The sequence below is a fragment of the Alligator mississippiensis genome, chromosome 2, assembly GCF_030867095.1.
Source record: "Alligator mississippiensis isolate rAllMis1 chromosome 2, rAllMis1, whole genome shotgun sequence".
Classification (NCBI taxonomy): domain Eukaryota; kingdom Metazoa; phylum Chordata; order Crocodylia; family Alligatoridae; genus Alligator; species Alligator mississippiensis.
In genome coordinates, this window is record NC_081825.1 from 113,772,810 (window position 1) to 113,789,243 (window position 16,434).

A 16,434-nucleotide genomic window follows, 5' to 3' on the forward strand; every position below is an offset into this window, starting at 1 on the left:
GCCAAAATACTAACAGCTCACCTTTGGTTCCTACTTATTTAACAGAGACAATATGGAGTAGACATTTATTTGATCAACTTCGTTTTTAAAAAAATTCACTCGGTCTTATTGAAGTCTCAAAAAAAAATTTAACAGTCCTCATGGATCAATTATTGATGCCAAGAACTGTTTTGTCTTCCTTGTGGATTATAAGGCAAAATTGTTTCCTCTTAAACATACAGCCAGTGTAATATAAATATAACTTCATAGTATAAAGCTTAAAATGATCGCATCCATGCTGGTCTGTCCTATTGAGAATGTCAATTCATCACCTGCTCACCTAAGCAAAAAAGGCATAGATACATTTTAAATCCCAAATACCAAATATAGTACTGAAAAATATTCTTTGTTTGGCCCCTTAAATGATATTAAAGAGAAGTTCTCTTTCAGGTGATTGTGCTCACTGTTGGTGTTCATGTGCGGCTAGTAAAGCGACCAAAACGCTGGCTTGCATCCATAGATGCTTCTCAAGCAAATCCCGGGACGTCATTCTCCCCCTGTACTCGGCCTTAGTGAGGCCGCAGCTGGAGTACTGCGTCCAGTTTTGGGCTCCACAATTCAAAAAGGATGTGGAGAAGCTTGAGAGAGTCCAGAGAAGAGCCGCGCGCATGATCAGAGGTCAGGGAAGCAGACCCTACGATGACAGGCTGAGAGCCCTGGGGCTCTTTAGCCTGGAAAAGCGCAGGCTCAGGGGTGATCTGATGGCCACCTACAAGTTTATCAGGGGTAACCACCAGTATCTAGGGGAACGTTTGTTCACCAGAGCGCCCCAAGGGATGACGAGGACGAATGGTCACAAACTACTACAAGATCGTTTCAGGCTGGACATAAGGAAGAATTTCTTTACTGTCCGAGCCCCCAAGGTCTGGAACAGCCTGCCACCGGAGGTTGTTCAAGCACCTTCATTGAACACCTTCAAGATGAAACTGGATGCTTATCTTGCTGGGATCCTATGATGCCAGCTGACGTCCTGCCCTTTGGGCGGGGGCCTGGACTCGATGATCTTCCGAGGTCCCTTCCAGCCCTAATGTCTATGAAATCTATGAAATCTATGAGTAGTCAGTTTACAGAGTTTTTTCTTGGCAGTACCTGTTGAGTATACCTGTCCCTCCTTTTGCCCTATGTCCATCTGTGGTGGCGGCACAGGTCCAGCCACTGTGAGGATGTGCATATGGGTGACACATTTTGAACTACAGTAACTTCTCTTTCCACAATAACGTCCTTACTTTCAAAAATGTTTAATAACATGTATTAAATATTATTTTTAAAATATTATTATTAAAAAAATGTTACTTATATTTGAATACATAAACAACCTTTAAACTATTAGGAAATTGTTTGAACTCCACTGCTAGTGAAGTATATCAAAACGCTGTTGTTGTCATGGAATGACTAGTTAGCTCATAGAACCAATATATAAATAAACCAAATGAATGATATGCAGATGGTTGAATCACTATTCACATTCTGTAGTCAGCATTCAAGAATTAGCTGATCACTTGAGGCCCTATCTAGAAAATACTTACACTTAGGTTTATTTACATCACTGACTTCTTACGGACAACTTATTATAGTGAAGTTAATGAGGATAAGGTGTTGCAGCATCTAACCAGGCCTTTAATAATTTTAATCTGCATAGTTCAATAAAGAAAAAAAAATCACTCATATTAAAAAAAAAAAAACACATGCAAAAGGGAAGAGGGATAATTTTAACATATGTTTAAATCTGTAATGCTACATCAGCATGTATAATAGTGGTCAGTTTTAAATTGATAGGTAGTAGCATGGTGTTCTTATAGTTCTGATTGAGCTTGGTCATTGAAGAACTAGAAGAACAGCATGCTGCTTTAGAAATGTAAGAGGAGAATAATCTGACAAATATATTCCTGCTTCATTTCTTAAAACTACTGTCATAGAGCTTTAATGTACAATTATACGTGGAACTGTAACAAAGTTAAATTAGGGGAAGAAGCAAGGCAGCTGTGATAATAAAAGGATACGGATCAGTTTTCATTTCTTATTTTTAAATAACTAGAATTTAAGTATTTGAAGAAGCTTTAAAAATTCAAGTTTTAAAGGGGAAGTAAAGTATAAGTTGTGAGTGAATATTTTATTTTGGATGTGTTGGTCCCACATAGGAGAGGTGATGACTAATTTAACTTTATTTCAGTTCCAGTACGCAACAGTATTATTTTCACTTAGAGAATGAAGATCTCCAAGCTAATAATAGGACAAAATTGTTAAAATGATGGGGGCTTGCAAACCCTTTATCTGGCAGTGGCTTTCACATTCTAAGAATAGAAGCTGAAGCTTTCAAGTACATCTGGACTGTACATCTGGTCCGTCTAAGGCAATGAGAGACTCTTAATTGAATTTAATGGAGTTTCGTTGTGGCTTTATGACAGTAGTTTTAAGAAATGAAGCAGGAATGCTTTTACTTTGTAATATTTATTCTCTTACATTTCTACTGTTGAATGAAGTGCCCTCTTCTAACAAATTCAATTACGGTATCATCATAACTAGATTGGAAAGGTAGCTAGTTTGCTGATCTAGCCCTTGTTGACCAGATTTCTAAATTAGCATTCACAGAATATGTGTGGAAAAGATAAGCTGGATCTGTTCACTTGTTTGTCTACACCTGTGCATGTATATTTTTTTAAAGTTAGCACCCTACCTATAAACTAAATTCCTTACAGTCATTTTCTAGGGTCTGTATTAAGTATACAAAGTATTTAGTGCCTTGGTAGTGTTTTATTTTAAAGTTGTGTTTTCTCTTGGATATTTTTTCTTTGAGCTAATGAAATTTTTAACATTACATTTTACAGTAATTCTTAGCAGGTGGACTACATTCAGTGCTTGAATGTCAGTGGAGTTGCATCTGCCTAGCACTCAGGTTATTTAGACCAGAACTTTTAAAGTTTCCAAGTTTCGTATTAGTGTCCTCTCATTTTCCCAGAATGATAATATGACTGAAGATGGAAACATTTTAGTGTTTTTATTTGGCATTTTTTAAATATTACAAAATGCTCAAAGGAAATAAAAGAAAAAAATAAGCTACAGGTAAGGGTTTCTCCAATTGATAAATTTCTGTTTTAAGTTATGTCATTCAACTGCAGTGTTTTTGCTTCTCCTCTCCATCAGATCAAGTTGTTGTCAACTTCCTTTCCTCTGTCCTGTTTTTTTCCTTCACATACAATTGATGCAAATTCCTCTATGCTAAAGTATTAACTTTGGTTGTGAAGTGCTAGTTATACCTTGCTACAATACTTTCCTATCTATATGTTGTACTGACAAGGCTGTGCCTAGATTTTTAAAGATTAGAATGAGCGTATATGTTTTACGTACTTCAAATTATGCAGAGAACTAGTTCCCTGAATTTGTAGTTCCCCAACATTAATGTTAGCTTAGTAGACCTAACTAAACTAATGACTTCAGTTTATTTACCTGAAAGTTTAAAATTTGCACATCCAGCTTATATTTGTAGTCAATATAATCATTGATTCTGTATTTGTAAAACATTGATATTGCAGACTTATGGCAGTACCAAAGGTTATTTGCCTTCAAAACAAATATGCCTTATACCTCTACTATTACACATTTAAGTCTATATCATTTGGAAGGGAGAATCGGAATGCATTTGGTGTGAGCGTGTTGTCAACAACATTATAATTAAAAATGGACCATAAACCCTAGCAAACTTCAGAAAAGTACCTGTTAAGTATTATTCAGATAGCAGATGCATTACTTTACATTAATCAGCTTCTTTCTTCTGATTGATAGAAGTGAGCTACGTCAACAAAAACTTCACACTCAAGAGCTGCTTTCTCAGCTGGAAATAGCAACTGAAAAGGTAATAGAGGTAAGATAATGGCTCTCATGGGAACTACTTTCAGCTATAACCTGATGCGCATGCAGTAGACTCTTACCAGAACCCTATCCAGATGAGTTATATTGTTACTTTATAAATGCCTGTGAAGATACTTAGAATTTTTTACTGGAATAGTTCTAAGATTGAAAAGTTTACCATCTTATTTTTGCTGAGAATTAATGGACAGATGCCAGGAATAGAAGTTAATGCAAGTCCCAAATGATGAAACATAAGGAAGGACAGTGTAAATTGTCAGTGATTCAGAAAAAGTCACGAGACAAGGATTTTTGTGGGTGATATCTGTGTGCTTTTGGAAGGTGACCTGTTACATTTTTACTTTTATTCTGTAGCATCCACAGAATGGTACATCTCCCCATACTACCAAACAGTGGTGGAATTGACAGTATATATATATATGCATAGCTAAAGGACTCTCTCTTACACTATGCATTAAAATTTTAAAGGCATGTTTGTTTGGGATGCATTATTAAATAATTAATGGTCACTTTTGGAAATAGCTGTGCTTCTGTCAAACTGTCTAGTAAATTTGGGATAGTACCTAATATTCTCTGAAATTAGTCTTTTAACATCATGCTTTATTCCTTAGCACTATTTAAGACAAGGTGAAGGGGACAGATTTATAAAACTGTTGGTAGAGAGAAATACGACTAAGGAGCGTTGGTTGCTTTGGATTTTGTGGCTTTTTGGGGGGGAAGATTTATTTTTGGTTTTGCACACTACTTTTTGGTGTAGAAAATAAAGGGAAAAACCTACATTAAGAGGAGTCATCTTTGAAGTATTTGTTGCCTACTCTCCTCTGCTTTTCATCTAGTTAGTATGTTTGCATCTCAGTGGGTATAAGCAATTTTTGCACTCTGGAAAGAAATGCAGGGGAGGGGGCAGTACTGAGTGTCAGAGAGCCAGGGCACAGGTTCTCCGCACATGGGCTCCTGCTGCCGCCATGTTGAAGGCTCTACATCAGCACCCATGACTGGTGTCCCCACACTTGCCCGCCTCTAGTTATACTATCACATATGAGAGTTATTGCCAATAAAATATGCCAACTTTTTATAAGATGTCTTAACTGTAAGTGTGACATTAATATAACTGGCTTTGAAATCTACTGTGTGTAAAAGAACTGTAAAATAAAAAAATGTGAGAGGCTTTGCATTTTTTTGTTTAAGCTGAAAATTCTTGACAGTCTATCACAACAATCTCTCTTTCCTTATTGTAGATGTTAAATAGTTCCAATATTTAGCATTGGTTAAGCTTTTTTAGCTCAAAGCTTTCACACTGCAATATGCATCAATCTGTTAACAGAATCTTACATTTGTAATAAGGTTTTTTATTTATACAGAATGAAAAATTAATGATAGAACATGAAGAAAAAGTCAACAGGCTTCAAAGACGGCTAAGCCAGGCAGAGCAGAGGGCAGCTACTGCATCTCAACAGGTACCTAATTCTAAAGAGACAACAACCTGATTACAATCACATATCAATGTCTTTGAATATCACAAGAAAAAAAAAGTAGTCTTGGAATCTCCTCAGTTTATAGGTATTAGTTTGTTTGACATAAAAAATTAGCTAATAAGCAATGAGACGTTCTGATATTACAAAATGTCATTTCAAACTAGTATAGAGTCAACCAAATGCCGGACTTTCTTCAAACAGTCAAGACTTGATGGAATGCGTTCTTTTCAAACATACTTATGATTCAGTGCTTTTTATGTGATCTGAATTTGGAGATAAATTTAATGGCAGCTCTGAATTCATATGTTTTTCATTATACTAATGAGGGGATATGGATTTTTTTTGGCATGCAAAGAATGATAGAAAATAAACAAAGGAAAAGAAGGTTCCATCTTTTTACTTCTGTGCAAAATAAAAACTAGGTCAAAATGTGGGACTAAAATATAAAGTTTAAACAGCCGTCATCGCTAATTACACAAAACAGTTGATTTCATGCCCCACAACTTGATCAAGAGAGCTATATTCATCAGAAATGGTGTCTTTGTGCAACTGCAAATGGTTTGCTACCTCCTAAAGCCTGGCTTCCGTAAACTCTTGATCCAATTCATGATGTAAAACATATTTTATAGAAGATCTGTTCAGTTCAGTCACAATGCGACTGTAATATCAACATACCTGATACATTTTGGCTGCATCTACATGAGACTTTGACTGAACAGTTATTACTGCATCCACAAGTACTAAATGACTGCGCAGTAATCGGAGGTACTGCACAGTAGCATCCCCGAATGGCTTCATGGTGATGCTGACTGCGCAGGAGCTTGGTACTGCAGCACAGTAGCTTGTTACCAGATTGTGCAGTAATAACAAGGTACTGTACAGTCAGTGTCTCATGTAGATCACCTTTCAACAGATGGTATCAAACATTCTCAGAGGCCTTATGTGCGCATACAAACCAAACCTGCCCAATACAGAACCTCCACATTCCACTCTTAAAACTTGGCTTCCTTCAAGCCTCTCAGAAAAATCCATTCCTCATTTTGCATTAAAACAGTCTGTTTGCTGTTCACCTCTGCTCATCATTTCTGCCACAAAATGGAGGATGCTTTAGGTGCTCACTAGGGGAAATCTCACTGCCACCAACATGTTCCAAAAGAACCAATTTTACTTACCTCCATGGAAATGTTATCCCCAAGTCTGCTCTTCCCTATTGTCGCAGGGCACCTCGGTGCCCCTGCTCCTAGAGTAGAGGAACTGCCAGGGAGCGAGTGAGCGCGCCCTGGCCTGACATGACATAAGCCCAGCTAAGGCTTGCTCCGGTAATGAGCGCAGCTGCGGGTTGCTGGAGCAACCAAGCGGAGCCAGCTGCCTGTAGGGGGCAGGGCCTGGCCCTTATAAAGCTCAGAGCTGAGGCCAGGCTGGCAGTTCTCTGCCAGCAGCCGGAGAGGCAGGAGCTCCCTTGGCCGAGATATGGGAAGGAGCCTAAGTCGCAAGTACAGCTCATGATAGCCCTGGAGGCTTGAGCTATGATGAGGAGCTATGGCCAGGCGGCTTGCATTTGTGTTACAGCCTAGGGGTTTGTGGTTTTGCTTTGTGTTTATATTATTACACCCGGAGGCTTGGGCGAGGCTGTAGGGGTTGGAGGAGGCCTCAATCACAGGGACCCCAGAGAGTGTGGGGTGCCCTAGCGCCAGGAGGGCGCATTATTGTTCATAGCGCCAGGGAAGGCGCCGCTCGCACGCCAGTGTATGAGCAGCTGGCGGCGAGGAGCGCGGCCAGTGGGTCGCGGGCGCAACCCGTAGGTTGCGGACGGGGACCGAGACCCCGGATTGCGTGTGGGGGAACATAGCCCCCTGTATAGCGCCAGGGAAGGCGCAGCTCACACACCACTGCGCGAGCAGCTGGCAGCGAGGAGCGCGGCCAGTGGATCGCGGGTGCAACCCGTAGGTTGAGGACGGGGACCGAGACCCCGGATTGCGTGTGGGGGGGACATAGCCCCCTGGCCCCAGGAAAGGGGCGGTATTACTGAGGAGCCCAGTGTGGGCGCGGCGAGCCCCAAGAGAGGGGGAACGCCCTTGTACGTTATTGAGTAGCCCAGTGTGGGCGCACGGGCATAGCAAGCCCGGCCGCAGGCTAGTGCGGCAATCCCCCTCAGACCAAGGCAGGGCGCTGCGGTTGCCCCTGAGAAGACAGGGAGTAGCAGCGCGGGGAGCCAGAGTCAGGAAGGGTATCCGTGCGGTTGGCCCATAGGACCAGAGGCCCGCTAGAGAGTCCCAAAGCGGAACCACACCGGCAGGGGAGGCCCAGAGTGGGCTAGATGAGAGTCCCAGCAAGAGGCTGGGCATGAGAGGGAGCCCAGGGTGGGCCACATTAGAGAGGAGGCCCGGGAAGCGGGCGTATAGACCGGACAACGTCTATTACATCTGCGAGGCTTGGGGCGTGGTATTAGGGGCTGGCAGGAGCCACGCATAGCCCTTAAGGCTAGGGCGCTGGGGTAGCGCCCATTGTACGGGGAGACCCACGAGGGGTCCAGGAGCTGACAGGCCCGAGGAAACACAAGGCAGCCTCCCTATTACATATTCGATCAAGACGTGGCGGGCGAGAATGGAGGGTGCCCTCGGGCCGGAGTAGCACGGTGAGAGGGCCTCAAGGAGATCACGGCCCTCAGCGAGGACTCCGCCGTGACACCTGTATTCTCTATTATACACTGGGGTTGGTTGCTGAATCCAGTGCTAGACCTGGGAGAGCATCACTCCAGTCTGATGCTCCTAGTCTGATACAGACAATCCTGAAGATGATACAATTTGCCAATCACCTATAGTGGGCTGCATTATACACAAAGAAGAAAGAATGACCAGCTGGTCTATCACCACATGCTGAATCTTCAGCTGTGTGCTTCTTCAGACTGTGAAGGCACTGATGGAGCACCAAAGCTATTCTGCCATTTCTGCCTTCCCAATGATGTGCAGAACTTAGCTATAATGAACACAACTATTCAGAAGAGTCCAAACTTGCCCCCAAAGTATACAACCACACTTTTGTGGGAGGTTGGGGAGGCAGTGACTATGCTGTCACAACCCAGTGATTTTTGGTGCCTCGGCACGGTGGAATTTTCCCACCACACGAGAGCCTCTTGCAAAGTAAAGGCTTTCTGTTGCTGCAGAAAACCCCTGGTGCAAGAGAGTTCCCGCCTTTTGAATGTAAATTTGTGTCCCGCTATTGGCCAGCTCTAAATTATGCACACATGGCAGCTAGTAATTGGCTTGCTAGCCGTTTAAAATTTCGCGCGACTTCCACCCAAGTCGGAGAACTTTCGCTGCAGAGTGCTTCTGAAGAGATCTGACTCGCGGCTGAGCTGATCGATAGACTGATCACCTATCGATTCTTCTCCCCGTCGCCGAGTGCAATCCCAGATGTATCCTTTTCCCTGCCGGCAAGATTTGTAGACGGACGTGCTGGCCTGAGCCCTGCCAGCTGGAACAACTAACGTAGTTGTTCAGATGACCGGACCATTTTCGTCGCAACCGCAAGCGACGTAAGTAAAGTTTTACAACCATAAAGCTTTCTCGGCCTCTCTACTCACCAGCCCGCCTGACGGACGAGTAATTATTAAATCACCTCAAGTCGGCTTTGGCCGTCCGAGACATATGCCAGCTCAAAGAACACTGTTCTGGAAGGGCAAATGGTCATTCTTTGTATTTGTTTAAGCTTTACAGGGTACATCTACACGTGGCCCTGCAGCACCCTTGTTACTGCGCCATCATTTAGTACCTTTTGGAAGTACTAAATGATGGCACAGTAACAGCCCTTACTGCTCTGTGCCAGCCGTGCATGGTTATTTTTAGTTGCTACGTGCCTTAGTGTTGCGCTATACTGAGCAAGCATGTTGCTACGATGACATAGGTGCAGTGTCATGGTTTTGCCCATCAACGTAGCGTCATATGTAGATGCGCCCACAGTGAGCATGGAAGGAAGACACTTAGAAACTATGGACATATTTGCATCCTGTACACAAATGTTACAGATACTTACTTTTTTCTGCCTACTGTAGAGTTACCATAGATCATTTCTGATCAGTTTACCTAAGTAGTGGTGGCCCAGATATGTATCTGCCCACTGTTGTGCTGCTATGTATCACTTTTTTACCTCGCTGTTGCCCCTTCACTGGTAATGGCATTTCAGTGGTTCAGTGTCTGTGCAAAGTAATTTATGTAGCAAGTTGAGATAAAAGATGCTCTAGGAAACAAAAAGGAAATAATCTATTAAATAATCAATTATCTTTAGTAGTTTTATAGCCATGACTAAAATAGGACTGTACCACTAGAAAAAGATAACTCATAAAACAGGATTTTGCAGGATTTTATACAGATTATGTTTTAAAATATATGTGTATTCTGGATGTTTAATTCATTTTGTTTTAGTGCAGTGCAACCTCTGTTTTTCAAAGTTCAATCAATCTTAACTCCTTTCTATCAAAAATAAGATCACAACCATATGGCATCTATTGAACAGAGTGAAAAATTCTTGAGTTATCCAAAATCTCAATTATCTCTGCCTATTCCATCTCTTACATCACATGTTGCTTATTGAAGCTGTACTGCCATACATTTCATATAATGATTTTGATGGAAAAGGGAAACTGACTGTTTGTTTTTAATTACAGCTCAGGATGATTGCCATGCAGAAGAAAAAATCTGCCTCTGTGATGGATCTGGAAAACATTTAAAAATATGCATTGTTCATTTACAGCATTTAAGAGTTGGGAAAACCATCAGAGAAGCACAGTACTGGATCACTGAAGTCTATAGTGCATCATGGGGCTTGTGGAATTTGCATTAACATTTTCCTTTCTGTTTGGACAAGGAAGAATGAAGCTGAACTGTAGCTTCCTCACAGTAAATACACACAAGAGATTGGAATACAACAAATGAGCACCAATGTAACAGGGAACAATTTCAGAAGTTAATCACCTTCATTAATGTATAAAATAAAACAAATTTACTATAGGGCAGTATTTCCCAACCAGTGTGCCGTGGCACAAAAGTGTGCTGTCAGAAATGAACAGGTGTGCCATGGAATTTTACCATGGCAATGAGCTGCAATAGGTATGAGGGTGGGGAATGCCTTAACAGGTGCACCGTAGAAATTTATTTGTTTTTAATGCAAGCATGCCTTGGGCTGGAAAAGGTTGGGAAACACTGCTATAGGGCTTTGGGGATTCATTTCATTTCTCAAAAGCAAGTGCTGCAATCATGACAAAGTATTAAAGAAATGCCTAGTGCAAAGTCTAAAAACACCTTTATTCTGTACATAGTTGTATTGAATTTTATATGACAGCTTTTCTTAACATAATAAACTGAATTTTCTGAACAAACTCTTGTGCGTGAGAAGGAATGTGCAGCACCTTCTCTGAATTAAGTTGAGAAATCACCTCCTTCATTTTCAGTTAGTAGGTGCTTATGGGTGATAGTTTTGCATATCTGTTCTGCCTCCTTTTTGAAGTATTCAGTATCTTTAGGTGACTACTTCTGTGCTGTCCATGGAAAATAATAAAACATGGATGATCATTGATGATTTTACCCTTAGTACACAAAGTTCTTACAAACAAAAGTCCTCCCCCATTGTGCTTATTCTGTTTTTACTGCTTTATAGTTGCTCCTTCCCTTTTTTTACCCAGCTTCTTTTCCTTGCAGGCATATGTCTGGTAACCAGAGGCAACTGCTCCTATTTGCATAGTGCTCGTGAAGCCAGACAGAAGAATCTACAGCTTTTATGCACTAACTTGCCATTTTCTGAGCATTGTAATTCCATAGAGCAAGAGTTCAAAGACTCTCCTAAAGGTGCAGTTTATCCTTGTTTTTGAGGCTGGCAAATTTCATAATATTAGTCTAAAACGTAATTTTTAAGCAAAAATAGAACTTATTTTTTCTGTGAACATATATTCTTTGAGCACATATCTTTCAGATATTGGACGGTTCTCATCTTTGGCTAAAGTAACATTTTTAATTTCTTACATATTTATTGGAAGATGTTCCTAGCCATGATTATACTCTTTTTCCCTATTTTATGTCAATTGTAGTGTTGACTTGAACTTTCATTATTTTTAGATTAATAATTCAGCCATGCTTAATCCCACAGGTCTGTGGCAGTGTTTTTAGCTGCTTGCACCTTTGGGACAGAATCTGATACCTTTGGGACAGGGACAGGAGTCTACACGAGATGTCTACTGTGCAGTTGACTAATTAGCTGCACAGTAAATGTCTCAGTGTCTACATATGTGCCCCTGTTAGGTTAGAGTTAACTAATTTACTCCACAGCAGGATAGTACTTCTAAATATTGTACTTGTAAATACAAGTACTATCCTGCTGCAGAGTAAAAAAAAACTCAGTATCTGCGCATGTGTAGATGCTAGAGGGGCTGGTTGTGGCATGAGTGCGCTTCAGTGCCTGCCAGCTAACCCTGTGCTGAAGCACCCTCATACTCCAGTCAACTCCTGCAGCACACTTACCCCCTGCCAGCTGGGGCTGCTCCAACTCAGCTCATCATGCTGTACTCCTGGGCACACATTCAAACAGCAACAAATTCCAGAGTTTCCTGCACTGAAGTTTATTGCTCCCAGGCACGTGTTCAAATGGTGCACCCAGAAACAATAAACTCTGGAGTTTGTTGCTTTGCATTAATTGCACTTGTAGACATGGACACTGATACCTGCCTCCCTCTGAAGAGCCCGTTAAGAACATTTCTACAACTAAGGATAATTCTTCTCACTAAGTAACTTAAGGAAGAAACCTCACTTAACTCAAGAAAATGTAATAACCACTGTAACAGCATGCTTTTACCCCCCAGACATTGTCGGCTTGATGTATGCCATTTTGGATCACGGTTTATAACAGAATACTTGCCCAAGTGGAGAGGCTGGATCATTAAACCTTATTACTCAAACATGGTTTTCAGGGAAGATTGGATGCATTATTTTTCTTCCATATTCTACCACTGTAGAAAATTTCAGATCTTACTTTATCCACAGCATGCAAGCAATATGACAACTAAGCGCTACATTTGAATACACCTCTGTATATATTTTTGTTTTTTCTGGTCCTACTACATGTAAAAGTTTTGACACCTGACTCCCCTAACTAGCATAAGAAGGGTAACTATTTGCTTTCCTGCCTCCAGCTCACTGGAGATGGGAGTTGGAAAGTGCTGGTAACTTACTCTTGCAAGTAAGTTTGCCAAGGACTTGAATCCTAAGCAAATATCTGGAATTAAAACTGTAGTTCCAAAACTACTATTAGGATAGCAGAATTAAAACCTCTGACTTTTTACTTCAATGAGAGGAATAGGTTCCACTGCTGCAGACAAGAGGGAGCTTTGCAGGAAAGCTTGGTAGAGGGAGACAGAAATGGATTAATTAGAAGGTGGTCCCATATGCCCCACCAGTCTTTCTGGTCAATGATGTGAGCTCTGGCGAGCACCTTCTATTGTAGTCTTTTCCCAGATGGTAGTGGTGGAAGAGATGTGATCTGTGTTTTGTTCCTTAGTGGGAATCATTGATGCAGACTTTGGAAGTTCAGGCACTTTCTTTCATAGTCATAAACAAAGGCTCTTCTCACATTGATCCGTTTGGAGAAAAATTGGAGAAATGCTAACAGCTTTGTTAGAACTGTGTGACTAGGATTTTCCTGTTTGTGTTGTGGGGAACTGATACAACTTCTGCCAAGACTGCGCTGCTTATAGAGCATCTAAGATCTGCCCAGAGATGAGAAACCTGTGTTGAGGTGATCCATAAGTGAACTGGCATGGTGTAAAAGCCTCATATTTTTGTCACTTTGGTCAGTGTGTCAGTGCTGTATTCTATCAGGGTGAACAGGAACTGCAGTATCTCAGCTTTAGGCAAAAGAAGAAATACTCCCTCTGCCTCCCTTTCTCCCCACTCAAAAAAAGGTTGCCTTGGACTATAACTCAAAGAAATTGGGCCCAAATTATTACTGAAAAGAGCTTTTAAAGAAGTTCTGCAAGCAGTGAGTTCTGGAGAGAGGATCTTTCCCTAGCACTTAGGGGCAAGTGAGTCTGAGTCTGTCCCTAACGCTGCATGCAATCTGAAGGTCTCCTGTTACCCCCAACTCTAGACTTCAGAGAAGAATTGTATGTTGCACTGACTGGTAATTTCTACGCATCTTCGACATTTCGAAGTATTCTCAAACTTTGGATTCCATCCTATTCACCAGACAAGTCTAATTAAACTTCTGCTCACAAATAACTGGAGAGGACAGCGGTTTCCTGCAAAATTATTTGAATAGAGAACCAAAAGAAACTGAATTTAAAAGCCAGACACCCTTTACTGAGACCAATCTTGTCAATCCCATTTAGACCAGAGAATATGAGCACTAGTTCTTTTCACAGAACTGGTTGTTACTAAACATACAGTTTGTATAGCATCTGATCTCTTAATCTTCTAGCGTCTCCTCAGCATTTTCCCTTTTCACGTCAGGATTCTGCAGTTTAATCACTTGATTTCCTACAACTCATCTTCAGATAGGAAAAAGACCTACTGTTTTCTCATATTGCTGATTTCTTGGAACAGTCAACAGTAAATATGACTATGCTGGAAAAAAATGTCCTAAAACTCAAAGGAATGATGCATTTAGCAAGGAAGAATTAGTCTCTTCCGTTTTGGTTTTAGTACATTAAAAATTGTGTAGTAAATTATTTATAATTACTACAGATGATAACCAGTAAAACCAGCCTGAAGGAGGGCCTGGTAGTGCTACACATCTCTCACTGGCATGGAAGTTGGTATACATTAACAAGGCTTGTTGAAGGTGACATCTATATAGCAGAATAGGGACTAGGTGTCCTAATGAATTGGAGAGGTACATTTTTACACTTTGCCTGAAGGCGCTATATGGTCAATGCATTACAATTTGTAAAATACCTTAAATTAGGAAATAACTGAGGTGTAAAAAGAGAGGGAAACAAATACAGACTCATACACAGAGAGGCAATAAGATCCTGGAACCGATGCATCCACTATCAGATCTATATCTACTGTCCATGGAAACATTTTCCAAGACAGCTGAACAGACATCTCCCTGAATCATAAATGGGATGTCAAGGAGTCCATTATTTAGGACAACTTTTGACCTCTTCACCTGCCAGGTCATTCAGGTACTAGTCCCCCGTTCCCCCCCCCCGACACACACACACACACACACACACACACACACACACACACACACACAGAGCTTATTCAAATCAGGGATATACTAAACAACAGCAGAAAATGTTCTATTAGGAATATAATGCCTATTTGTTGAACTAGGTTTTCAGGATGGTGTTAGCATAGGACCACTAACTCTAAGCAGTTTCTGTTTAATGTAGGAAGCTGAAGTATAATGGTATAATGATTTACATATAATGCATAAGCATCTCAGACATCATCTTCCTATAGAGAACCATTAGTCTTTTCCCACTAGAATTTCACGCTGGAATTTTTGAAGGGTCTGGCTAATCCTTTCAGCAAGAGATCCAGTCCTTCAGCCTAGTCCTTACAGCCCTGATGAGTCCATTCTTTCAAACTTGTGGCAACTTGCTCTCTTCCTCACCCGTCTATGAAGATGGCCTTGATGTCTGCAACCGTAATGTTTGAAAGAAAAATAGGAAGTGTCCAAGTCCTGATGGTAGATCCTCCATGTACTGCGTTTGAAGTGGACAAGGTTGCCTTGAGGACACATCCTCTGTGCCCACGGTTGTCAGAATTTCACTAAAAATAGCAGATTCACCTTTCTTCAGCATGATTGCTGATGCAGACTTTGGTAGCTCAGGCACTTTCTTTCATAGTTCTAGGGAAGGGCTTTTCTCACACTAATTCGCTTCACTGGACCCAGAGTGGTGGGCTATTGGCCCTTCAGGGAAGCTGCACATGGAGGTGCAGACCCCGCTCAGGCCGACACTGCACCACTCACGGTCCACATGCCGCCAGCCGGACAGGTACTCCATGTCTTTCCCTAATACCTCCCCACTCCCTCAGCCCCCAGCCATCTTCCTACAACCAGCTACTCTCCCAGTCAGCTCAGCCCTTAACCAGCTTCCCCCACCAGCCCTGCCGGTGCCCCCCAGCCTTGACCTGCAACCCCCAGCCCCCTGCAAGCCCCACTTACCTTAGAGGCTCCAGGAAAGAAAGGGAGCCTAAGCCAACCCTTGGCTAACTAAAAGCCTCGAGCCCTGCCTTTTCGTCCTTTCTCTCCCCCTCTGGACATGGTTGGGGTTTTATCGCCCTTTTTGCAATTAGCTCTTGCAGGCTGTAACTCTGCCAGCCTACAGAGCTCTTTGCAAAACCAGGAAATCTGCGGGTTTCTCTATTTTTCCTTGGGAAATGGGAAACCTGGATCCCTGATGATGACAGCTTGACAGTTCTTGTGATGCCGTATGTCTGACTGCTTATCAAGTCCATCAGCTTGTTGTATGCATAGTGGATCAGTCTGCTGGCCTTCAAACCACATGAGAATCTCCACGAACCAGGTAGCATTTTCCCCCACAAACTTCACTTGAACTTGAACGACTCACTGTATCAGGAGATAGCGAACCTTGAGCATGCACTGTGTGCTGGGTGTGATTTCCAGCTCCTCACTCGTGAACTGCTGCTAGTACTGCATATGCTCAGCTTGGTAATGGACCATGCTGAACCACGAATTCAACCTTGTGAGCACAGGCTCTGGTGGCAGTGACAGTCGCATATGACTCCCCACTTTGACCAGCAGCAGACTCCCTGTACAAAACTTTACAAACTGGACAGTGCTTGAAGGCTTTTTTGAAGGAGACCAGGCTATCCACATTGGGGAACTGCACGCACCAGCTAAAGAAAGAATGTGCACATTGGGCAATGAAATACATTGGGCAGCATTCTGTGGAGCACATTAGATTAATAGATGTTAGGGTCGGAAGGGACCTCAATAGTCCAATTCCGACCCCCTGCATAGGCAGGAAAGAGTGCTGGGCTCAGATGACCCCAGCCAGATGCCCATCCAACCTCCTCTTGAAGACCCCCAGGGTAGG

The 16,434-nt window shown here is 42.0% G+C and overlaps 1 protein-coding gene across 1 annotated transcript in view; it reads left to right on the forward strand.

The window, feature by feature from the left end:
- The window catches only part of SCLT1 (sodium channel and clathrin linker 1), an 84,381-nt gene extending 72,055 nt beyond the window's left edge, over nucleotides 1-12,326 (forward strand). The window contains exons 18-20 of the mRNA XM_006258436.4: nucleotides 3,820-3,898; nucleotides 5,265-5,360; nucleotides 10,042-12,326. Coding sequence (XP_006258498.1) covers nucleotides 3,820-3,898; nucleotides 5,265-5,360; nucleotides 10,042-10,104 — 238 coding nt within the window. The 3' untranslated portion in view covers nucleotides 10,105-12,326. The remainder of the gene's footprint in view (nucleotides 1-3,819; nucleotides 3,899-5,264; nucleotides 5,361-10,041) is intronic.
- Nucleotides 12,327-16,434: the final 4,108 nt, after the last annotated feature.